Source organism: Cibotium barometz, chromosome 24 (genome assembly GCF_041138505.1).
Source record: "Cibotium barometz isolate CiBa-2024 chromosome 24, ASM4113850v1, whole genome shotgun sequence".
NCBI lineage: Eukaryota > Viridiplantae > Streptophyta > Polypodiopsida > Cyatheales > Cibotiaceae > Cibotium > Cibotium barometz.
This window is the reverse complement of record NC_141069.1, coordinates 26,975,021-26,986,444: the sequence shown is the minus strand read 5'-3', so window position 1 is coordinate 26,986,444 and position 11,424 is coordinate 26,975,021. Positions and strand designations below refer to the sequence as shown.

At 48.4% G+C, this 11,424-nt stretch overlaps 1 protein-coding gene across 2 annotated transcripts in view; it reads left to right on the top strand.

The window, feature by feature from the left end:
• The first annotated feature begins 638 nt into the window (after positions 1–638).
• The window catches only part of LOC147625097 (U-box domain-containing protein 44-like), a 47,192-nt gene continuing 36,406 nt past the window's right edge, over positions 639–11,424 (top strand). Inside the window, exons 1-2 of one of the 2 annotated variants that reach the window (XM_086818362.1) lie at positions 639–880; positions 1,130–1,898. In XM_086818362.1, coding sequence (XP_086674488.1) covers positions 1,323–1,898 — 576 coding nt within the window. In that variant the 5' untranslated portion in view covers positions 639–880; positions 1,130–1,322. Of the gene's footprint in view, positions 881–1,057; positions 1,899–11,424 lie in introns of both variants that reach the window. The other variant, XM_086818361.1, reaches the window with a different exon arrangement.

Sequence of the window (11,424 nt, the reverse complement as noted above, 5' to 3'; positions counted from 1 at the left end):
AGCTTGTCTACAATAACTTTCAAGGAGTGGTTTATCTCTATTGTTTTTGCCCCAATTTAAAAGACCTTACTTGATCCACACATCCTTGAATTGCGATGGATGCATTTACAAAAAAAAGGAAGGAGTTGACAAGGGCATTTTTATTCCTACTATATTTTGTGGTTAGAAGTGAGAAATAGCCTTGTGAAACTTTGTGGCACTTTCTTTCCTTCAAACTTTAAGTATGGTAAGTCACATGTTTGTGTCCTACCTTGATCATGTAGTCTCATAAACTTTGTATAATTGATTTGTACCAACAAGGTGAGCGTTCATAATCAGCTTGGAAACTTCATGATATGGGAAAAGAAAAATATAAACATAAAATTTATAATTAAGGGGCTTTACAGAGACTCCATGCTGCGAATCTTGGCCACCTATAGAGCTTGGACAGGCTTCTTGAAGTGCACACCTGTTCGATGGGCCGTAATAATAATCTTGCTCGTTTTTCATTTCTTTAGAAAATAAAAGATGATGGTGGGTATAGTGTAGTGTGTAGAAAAATCAAAAATAAATAGAAAATACTATTCAAATTTTCCAAGAAACCCAAGGAAAAGCAAAGCACATGAATAAAGTGTCCAACAAACACACTACTCTAACTTGATGGTGGGTGTGGTCCAGTGTGTAGAAAACTCAATAATAAAAAGGAAAAACGATTCAATTTTTCTTAGAAACTCAAGAAAAAGGCACACACATGAATAAAGTTTCCAAACAATACCTCGGTGATCTATCTAATCAGCGTTTCTTAATTTTTAGACATGGCGTACAAAACCTGCTCGCGCCCACGGTAAAGCTTGCGGGTAGCGCTTAGTCTGTCGAATCATTTCAATGGGAAGAATGTAAGGTAATCTTTCAGTGTTGCCTTTGCATGAAGCTCATTTAAATGACCATTTCCAGTGTCTTGAGGGCACTTGATTTGACCTTGTTAGCTCAATGTGTGTTTAAAAAGCTCCCAATTTAGGTTTTGTTAGTTGTGCCGTGCTAACCGAAGCAGATTGCTTCTTTATGTATTGGACTGCAGATAGCTTTGCCTGCCATATTTGAGAGTTTGTAGGCACTGATGTGTGATGCGAATGCCTCGGCTTTTATACAGGATCTTTTGAAGGCATTTGTTGTACATGCAGTAATACACTGACATGCACCGGCCAGTCACTGACAGGATGACCCATGGATGCAGCAAGGGTTGTTGCTAGACATAGCTCAACTGCTGCTAGACCGAACCATAGTCCCTTGTAAGGTTCCTTAGTACTGATACATGTGGTACAACTGAGTTATAAGCTTTGCAAATGATGGATATGCAAGCAAACATGGTCCACAACTGGGCAGCCCAAAGCAATGACTCATTAAGTCTTTCAGATGACAGTGGTCGTTTCCGAGAGCAGAAGCGTGTAGAGCCGATTTATGATGCTTTTGTATGCCCTTTAACCAAGACAATTATGCGGGACCCTGTTACGCTGGAGAATGGCCAGACCTATGAACGGAGTGCCATTGAGATATGGTTCCGGGAGTGTGATGTGAATGGCAGGCACCCTGTTTGCCCTATGACTGGAAAGGAGCTGGAGAGTACTGTGTTGAAGCCCAGCATAGCCCTTCGACATACAATTGAAGAATGGACTGCAAGGAATGAGGTTGCTCGACTTGATAATGCCAGGGATTTACTTACTTCAGACTCTCAGCAGGACATGATTGATGGCTTGAATGCCATACAAACTGTGTGCATGAAAAACAAGTTCAATAAACTCAAAGCAAGAATTGCTGGCCTTATACCCCTGATTGTTGATTGTTTGAAGCATGGAGAGAATGTGCGGTGCTTAGCCCTTGCAACACTGCGTATTCTTGCAGAAGATGAAGATGATAACAAGGTAACTTTCTCTCGGAACGTGTTGAGAGAGAGAGAGAGAGAGAGAGAGAGAGGGAGAGAGAGAGAGAGAGCTATATTAACGTCTATGGAAGACCCCAAGGGCCTATGAGACCAAAAGTAATACAATGGTACCATGGATATACTGAAAGAAAAAGTAAAATGAAAACATTTGACAGTACCTGTGATCAACAGATGATCCTGTGTAGAGTGAGATATGCTGTGATTAGCTAATGACAATACCCGCCTCGGCCAAAACCGATCTGATGGTGGAATGAATGTCAGGCCTCTGTGATGGGAGCGCGTCATGTCAGTGGAGAACCTCATGAATATGTCTCTGTGTCGTGGAGGGACCTGATGCTCTGGGTCGGGGACATCTGGCTCGCAGAATGGATCAAGCTCACGCTAAGAACTCCTCTGGGGCGTGGAGCTGGAGCGTGGGTACGGGTGGTGTGCTTTGATGTCATAGTAGAGGAATTGTTGTGGGCAGTGGGTTCCAATGTGGATGTGTGTACTACAAAGAAATCTGTGATGGCTCTCTGTGAGGTGTCCTGTCGGAGCCGGGGCTGTCTCTTAGCATGTTGCCTCAACACTACATCCCTGTGTCGTTTGAGCTCCATCAAGTACATGCCCAAGCACCTTTGATCCTCAAACTGTATCACCCGTGTGAGTGGTCCGAATCCTTCTAGGGAGAGGTAGTGGAATCTCCCCCGTGTCTTGTAGTAAACCGGGTAAATGAACATATAATGGGCCTCATTCTCTACTACTCCTCTGGTGCATATTGTGCATGTCCTCTCTTGAGAAAGAAAGAAAGCTGTATTAACGTCTACTAGAGGCCGAACTTGACCTATGAGACAAATCAATGTACAACTGTCAATGTCTTTTGGATGTCCATAAAAAAAAGGACAAAATGAACATGAAATAAAGTATGAAAGTACTGAGCTAGTGGGGGGGTGTGATGGATGGAGCACTACTGCCAGAGGCTTAGTATGCAACCTATATGCGTAGGGTATACAAGAATGCAATGTAGATTTGTCTAGCTCCAACCAGTACCATAATGGGGGTGTAATATGTGATACATAGGCGATGGCGAGGCAAAAATATCTCGGAGCATGATCTCTGGGTGTGAGTGTAAGTGAGCTAGCCGCTCTTGGATATGGTGTTGATGTCGAGCCCGTATCTCTGTGATCTCCCTCTGATGTAGTCTGGGAGTCTGGTAGCTTGGTGCTCTCGGTCTCCGTCTGGCTCGGAGGTCCGCATCGCGCTGAAGTGTAACCCCCTCCTGTGTCAGGGTAGGCACTAGGATAGATCTCTGGAAGAAATCAGTGAGCTGGAGCTGTTGCCCACCTCTCCCTGTGGTATGAGTCCGTATCAGTGTCTCTTTGTGGCGCTGTGTCTCTAACAAGAACTGGCCAAATCTGCGCTGGTCTGCGGACTCCATGATCTGGCGGAGTGAGGGATGTCCACTGAAGATGGTGGTGTATCTCTCGCTAATGTGTCACGTGCATCCCGCACTTGGATGCCACGTAGACATTCTGTACAGAAGGTGCAGGACCTGGGATGGTGAACTGGTCCCATGTGAGCCCAGTCCGGGACGAGTCAGCCAGGGATCCATCTCAGTCGTCCGAGGTCAGGTGTGCATTGTCCTGCACATGAAGCAGTGCCAGTCCGCGCTGTGAGTCTCCCTCTGGAATGATGTCAGATGTGCTGAGTATCTGGTTTGCAACTGGATGCCAGGCCTCTGTAGGCATGTAGGTTACATGTAGAGATGGGGCCAGCCCATAGGGCTACCCCAGTGTAGGTGTTTGCATGTGCATACTTAGATGGGCTTGGGGGAGGTGTAGAACCACCCCCAAGGGGCCAGGAGGGCCCAAGACTATGCCCACCAGCCAAGGCAAGGGCTGGAGGGGCAGTTGGCCAGCTCCAGACCCTCTGGACAGGCAGCCGACAGAGGGTTTAAACCCTAGAACAGAAGGCGGCCAGGTGTGGGGGGCAGTCCCACACCTCTGCGTTGAATGCCCAGCAGCCAGGAGGCTGTCCCAGGGTCATGCGCAGGCTGGACAGGCTCCAAACAGGTGTGAAAAACACTTTATTAAAGTGTGAACACATTTAATTACAAGACTCAGTCGTGGGACTTCATAAAGCCAGCCGACTGCATGATATGAGGGGTATAAAAGCCCAAGTCATAATTCATTCATAGCATCTCACAATTCACCAAGAGCTCCAAGCAACCAAGGGCCAGGACAGCCAAGAACATTGCTAAAGCTAAGGGGTGAAGGACTGAAGGTCAAGGGCAGGTTTTCCAGCCAAGAAAAGGTCAAGTACTTTGTATTTGTTTCAGATTTACATCATTCTAATAAAGCAAATACACCATCCGTGGTGGGGGCCCTACAGAGGGTAATTGGGACCCAATACTGTGTCCTTCTCCATCTCCCCCTTCTCTCTCTATTTTTCTGCACATCGTCTTTCAGTTTGTGCGTTAATTCCGTCGCGAAAAGAGTGCTGTTTTCTGAGTTTTGAAGTACCGATCCTTCTCCGAAGCTTCCGCATATTACAGTGGTATCAGAGCCTACTTCAAGGACGAAGATTCAGCAAAGAAAACCAGAAAATTTTTTCGCTCGTGTGGTTGGTTTTTAGACGCCGGTGGACTACCCCTTTCGGAGTGACTCCTGTCCCTCGAAGGACGGTTGGTTTTTAGCCTCCGGAAGCCTCCGGAAGTCTCCCACACAGATAGTGGATGGTCAGATTGCGTTCCGGAAAGGAACTGCTTATTCCCGCTATGGCGAGCTTTGGCGACGAGAGAGAACCAGAACCATGGGACCAGAGTGCACCAGGCAGCCCAGCTAGGGCACCCGGCTTGAGTGTCCAAGACATGTTCCAGCAGATGATGCGAGCAATCGCAGACCAGACAACCAAGTTGGACGAGCAGAAGGCGCGGATTTTGGCTCTGGAGGAGCGTTCTCGCTCTCCAGCGTCGCGTTTTCCATCTCCTCCTCCCTCTCCTTCCGTACCCCAGATACCAGATCCTCGTCACAGGGACCCTCTCGAGGGGTCACAGCCGCAGTCAAGCTCCTTGCTTGAGATGCAGATACGGGCATTGGAGATTCGACAACGCGAAGACGAAGCCATGCGACGAGTAGAACACGAGCGTTACCTCCGAGCTTTGGACGCCAGATTGACACCGGCGGCGCCCTCGAATCATTTTCCCGAGAAAATGAACTTCAGTAAGTATAATGGTAAACTCGATCCCACTACTCTGTATTCATGGTTACATCAATTTGAAGCTTACTTTGCCGCAGTTAGGAAAACAGATATTGACAAAGTGATCTTAGCCAGTTGGTATTTGGAAGGTGAGGCCATTCCTTGGTGGACTCAGTGGGCTCATGCCCACACCAGATCAGGTATGGCAGCTTATGGGTGGGACGAGTTCGTCCGTGACCTTAAGCAGCGGTTTTTACCGCCCCACTACCTTGAGCGACTCGAAGACGAGTTCAGGGGAGCGCGTCAGAACGCGCAACCAGTCCTTCAGTTTGCCAATAGAATTTCGACCTTGTGTCTACAATTAGGCTTATCTGATGCGGACAAGAAAGGGCAGTTTTTGTATGGCCTGGACACGCAAATCCAATGGGAGGTGCGTATGTTTAGACCAGCCACCTTTGAGGACGCACTCTCGCTTGCGCAGAGTGCCGAAATGAAACACAATGGTGGCAAGCCCAAGACTTCCCAGCCGGCTTCTCCCAAGGCTAACGCCTCGGGGGGCAAAAGCCAGAACCAGACGGGGTCTTCCCCAGGACAGAGCCCGGGAGCCTCTGGCTCCAAGAACTCGAACAATGCGTCTAAGCTTACTCCAGACCAGAAAGTGGAGGCAGGCAAGACAGGTGGCAAGTTGAGTGCTGAGGAGCTTGCTCAGTACAGGAAGGAGGGTAGATGTTACTTTTGTCACACAAAAGGACATACTTCTCGGGATTGTCCGAAGAAGCCTCCAAAGCCCGCCGCCGCCTCCACAGCTTCCGTGGTGAGCACAGCTCCCACACAGACCCCAGTGGCTACCCCTAGTTCTTCCACCCCCGGTGCTTCAGTTGGAGCAATTATTAGCCGGGAGCTCGAAGATAAGCAGAAGGGCGCCCATGACCAGGAGTATGAGCGCAACGAATTGCTCAAGTCCTTTGGCTACATAGGTGGCCAGAGAGTCGTTGTCTTGTTTGACAGCGGCAGCACGGAGGATATGATCACGGAAGAGGCCGCTAGGCGTGCCCGCTTCGAGCTCACTCCGGTGGACAAACAAGTTGAGGGATTTAGCACAGGTATGACAACGAGCGTCAAGTATGAAGCTCTAGGTGCTAAGTTAGTAATTCAGGGCATAGAGTTTGTGCGTGACTTTATGGTTGCCCCTCTTGTAGGAGCAGACATAATTTTGGGTATCCAGTGGTTTCACAAGTTTCTCCCTGATGTCAAGTGGGACAAGCACACGTTCCAGATTGATCGGAATGTGTCAAACACCCCTGTGACCATTAAGTGTGAGCCAGGTATTCCAAACTTTCCGCTCATAAGCCACTTGCAGGCTAAGAGAGCAGTCAGGAAAGGCGCACAGTGTGCGATGATTTACATCCAGACAGCCCAGACGGTGGCCCGTGCTTCCGAGAAGTACTCGGTTCTCCATGAAAAGTTCCAGAAGATTTTTCTTCGGGACAGTCTCCCTCCCCAGCTTCCCCCGTCCAGACCGGAGGATCACAAGATTGACCTCCTCCCAGGCTCGGAACCCCCGAGCAAGTTTCCGTATCGCCTTTCTAAGGCAATGGAATCGGAGTTGGACCGCCAACTCCAAGAATTGTTGCAAGCTGGCTTCATCCGTCCCAGCGTGTCGCCATTTGCAGCACCGATCTTATTTGTCAAGAAGAAAGATGGGTCTTCTCGGTTGTGTGTCGATTATCGTGCACTCAACAAGCTGACTATCAAGAGCAGATTCCCGATGCCTCGAATTGACTATATTCTCGAGAGGCTGAATGGAGCTAAGGTGTTCTCTAAATTGGATTTAAAGAGTGGGTACCACCAGGTTCGGATTGTTGAGGGGGACATCCCCAAGACAGCTTTCCGTACAGAACAGGCCCACTATGAATTTGTGGTCATGCCATTTGGTTTGACGAACGCCCCAGCTACATTTAACCGCATGATGATGCGTATTTTCCGGGAGTTGATTGGAGTGTGTGTGTTCATATTTCTGGACGACATACTCATATTTTCAGCTACAGTTGAGCAGCATGACATTGATGTGGAGAAAGTCCTTAAGTTGCTGGAAAGCAACGAGCTCTATATCAATGAAAAGAAGTCAGAATTTTATCTGTTCCAGGTACATTACTTGGGATATATAATCAGTGCCGAAGGCATTCGACTTGATCCGGCTAAAGTGGCCGAGATTGTTAACTGGGAAGTACCTCAGACTGCTTATGACATTAGATCATTTGTGGGTATATGCCAGGCATATTCCACCCACATTGACAGGTTTTCTGATCTCTCGGCAGACCTCACCGATCTGCTAAAGGGAGTGAAAACAAGGAGGCAAAAGATTCGAATGACTCCACGAGCGTTGGAGGCATTCCAGAACCTCAAGGTGGCTTTGTCTGAAGCGCCTTGTCTAGCCCTTGCCTCGTGGGACGAACCATTTCAGGTGATCACCGATGCGAGTAACATCGCAATTGGAGGTGTATTGCAACAGAATGGTCATCCAGTAGCTTACATGTCTCGTAAGTTACTGCCCGCCGAAAAGAATTACTCAGTCTACGATCGTGAACTCCTAGCAGTCATTCAGGCCTTGAAACATTGGAAACATTTTCTGTATGGCCGTGACTTCGAGGTTCGCACTGACCATCAGGCATTGCGCTGGATTCAGACGATGCCTAGTGCACAGTGGAGTGATCGACAGCACCGCTGGAGTCAGATATTCCAGCAGTTTGGTGGCATGATTGAGTACCTTCCAGGAAAGGCCAATCCAGTGGCCGATGCTTTGAGCAGGAAGGGACAAGTATCTACGATTCAGACCACTAGACTAGACCTTGTTGGTACAGGACTAGAAGACATGAAGCACACGTACGCGGATTCCGAGGAATTCGGTACACAGTGGGAACAGGCATTGGATGCCACAGGACCATGCCATTTTCTGATACGCGATGGTTGGCTTTACTACAAAGGCCGACTGTGTGTCATGAAATCCTTCCGGGCAGCTCTTCTCCATGATGCCCATGACGCCATTACAGGTGGTCATAGGGGCATGAATTCGACTCTGGAGAAGTTAGAACGGCAATACTATTGGCCAAAGATGAGGCGTGATGTGTTTACTTATGTACAACGCTGTGACATTTGTCAAAAGGTGAAAGCTCCTCGTGGAAAGAAAATAGGGTTGTTACAGCCTTTGCCAATTCCGGAGGGTCCTTTCCAAGACATTTCGATGGACTTTGTCACAAATCTGCCTCCCAGTCCGAGTAAGCGTAATACACAGTGTTTGACTATTGTTGACAGATTCAGCAAATTTGTGATGCTTATTCCTTGCAGGGCCAATGTGACCGCCGAGAATGTTGCCCAGCTTTTCATTCGGCATTGGTACCCGATTGGTGGGATTCCTAGGACCATAGTGTCAGACCGAGATGCCAAGTTTACCAGTCATTTTTGGAGGGCATTGTTTGATAATTTTGGTACTAAGTTGAATTTTTCCAGTGCATTCCACCCACAGACAGATGGCCAGACAGAGATATACAACCAGTTGGCCTTTGATGTGCTGAAGTGTTATGTCCACGATCAGCAAGGTAAGTGGGAATCGTTTTTGCCTTTAGTTCAAGCTGTTCTGAATGACTCTTTTTCTTCAGCTATTGGCAGGACTCCATATGAGGCAGCGTTTGGAAGGCCTTTCCAGTCGTTGTTAACCAGGACCTCGTCTTCAGTACCGGAGGCGAACAGAGTGACGGAGTCTTACCAGGAGATACTAGAGTCCGTCAAAGACAGATTGGCTAAAGCGCAAGAGGCCTACACTCGACAGGCCAATAAAGACCGAAGGGACATGAAGTTTTCGGAAGGAGATTGGGTATATCTTCGGATTATGAAGCAAAGATTAAAGCAGGTGGGCAAGCGATGCCCAAAGTTGTCTTTCAGGAGCTTCGGACCATTCCCCATCCGGAAAAAGATTAATGAGGTGTCTATGCAGTTAAAGCTACCTCCGAGTTGGACTATGCACGATGTATTTCATGTCAGTTGGTTAAAGCCATATGCAGGTCCACCCCCTTCAGAAGTCAAAGACGAAGCGGAACCAGACATCATTGATGAAGCAGAAGTAATGGTTCCAGAACAGATTCTTCTGCACCGTTTCAAGCATGGCTCAGGCCGAAGACTACGACAGTTTCTCACGAAGTTTCAGGACCGAGGAACTCATGAAGCGGTATGGCTCGACAAAGAATTTTTCGAAGATTATCCGGCTTTATTGACGGATTATTTGGAGGCTATGCAGCTTCCGTCAAGTTAAGCAGAAGGGGATGTCACGTGCATCCCGCACTTGGATGCCACGTAGACATTCTGTACAGAAGGTGCAGGACCTGGGATGGTGAACTGGTCCCATGTGAGCTGTCATGTGCATCACAGATGCCATGGACATTTCTAGGGCTAGATCCAGAAGAGGCAAGCAGATAAAGATTATGAACCAGTAGAACCAGAAAGTAGGAGCTTCAGGTGACTCATCTGAGGTGGACATGGAGCAGAGCATGGATCAGATGGCTGTCGGCTGCAGAGGACAGTGGTGCTGGCTGCCAGAGGAGATGTCGGCTGATGTCAGCAGAGGGTGGACAGCATGCGCATCAAAGCCAAAGGACTAGGAGCAGTCGGGCAGGGAATAAAGTGATTGGTTGGACATGAAACTGGCCGACCAGCAGTCGGCCAGCATAAAGTGTCCAGAGACTCATATAAAAGGGTCCACAAGCTCAAGGCTTTACTCATTCCACCCACTAGGGGTGTGGGTCACTTAGGTTCCCATAGGGGACAGAATTAGGGTTTAGGAACCTTTTTATGAAGGCAGCCCATGGCTGCAAGGATTTGTACCTTTTTTGTACATAGTATATACTGAAATTCCAGCACAACTCACTCTCTCTCTCTACTCTCTCTCTACCTGCGTTTTTGCATCATGGTGCGTTTTTGCATCAGGAGGTCTTCAAGAGTGTTTAGGGCTGAAAGAAGACTACCCAGAGCTTCCGCGCGTTACATTGGTATCAGAGCATCAGGCTCAGCAAAGCTAAACACTGAATCAGTCCCAGATGATGGTGTACAGGTCCAAGGTACAGGAAAGTACACGGATTCGAAGCCCAAGGCGGGAACACAGATCGGGAAGAACTCCCAGGAGGTTTGTTGGTGGTGTTCCACAGTGCCAGATGGGGATGGCAGTTCCGTGAGCCAGATGGGTTCTAAGGGAACGGTCCCAAGGGAGGTTGATCCTCCAAGGGTGATGTGAGAGTGCCAGACTCAGTTCCAGGAACGAAGACCAAGACGGTGTTCAGAGTCAGGGCAGGAATGGATTGTGGACTAGAGGAAGACCAGATGCATAGATCTTCATCAGAGACAGAGTGGTTTGGAGAACAGAACGGAGTTTCAGAGAAAAAGGTTTGCCAAGGATGGATGGATGACAGAGGGACTTCGGAATAGGATTGGGATGATGACAGTCATCCAAGAGCAGGTTGGATTCCCGTCATCAAGTTTAGCAGAGGGGGATGTCATGTGCATCACAGATGCCATGGACATTTCTAGGGCTAGATCCAGAAGAGGCAAGCAGATAAAGATTATGAACCAGTAGAACCAGAAAGTAGGAGCTTCAGGTGACTCATCTGAGGTGGACATGGAGCAGAGCATGGATCAGATGGCTGTCGGCTGCAGAGGACAGTGGTGCTGGCTGCCAGAGGAGATGTCGGCTGATGTCAGCAGAGGGTGGACAGCATGCGCATCAAAGCCAAAGGACTAGGAGCAGTCGGGCAGGGAATAAAGTGATTGGTTGGACATGAAACTGGCCGACCAGCAGTCGGCCAGCATAAAGTGTCCAGAGACTCATATAAAAGGGTCCACAAGCTCAAGGCTTTACTCATTCCACCCACTAGGGGTGTGGGTCACTTAGGTTCCCATAGGGGACAGAATTAGGGTTTAGGAACCTTTTTATGAAGGCAGCCCATGGCTGCAAGGATTTGTACCTTTTTTGTACATAGTATATACTGAAATTCCAGCACAACTCACTCTCTCTCTCTACTCTCTCTCTACCTGCGTTTTTGCATCATGGTGCGTTTTTGCATCAGGAGGTCTTCAAGAGTGTTTAGGGCTGAAAGAAGACTACCCAGAGCTTCCGCGCGTTACATGAGCCCAGTCCGGGACGAGTCAGCCAGGGATCCATCTCAGTCGTCCGAGGTCAGGTGTGCATTGTCCTGCACATGAAGCAGTGCCAGTCCGCGCTGTGAGTCTCCCTTTGGAATGATGTCAGATGTGCTGAGTATCTGGTTTGCAACTGGATGCCAGGC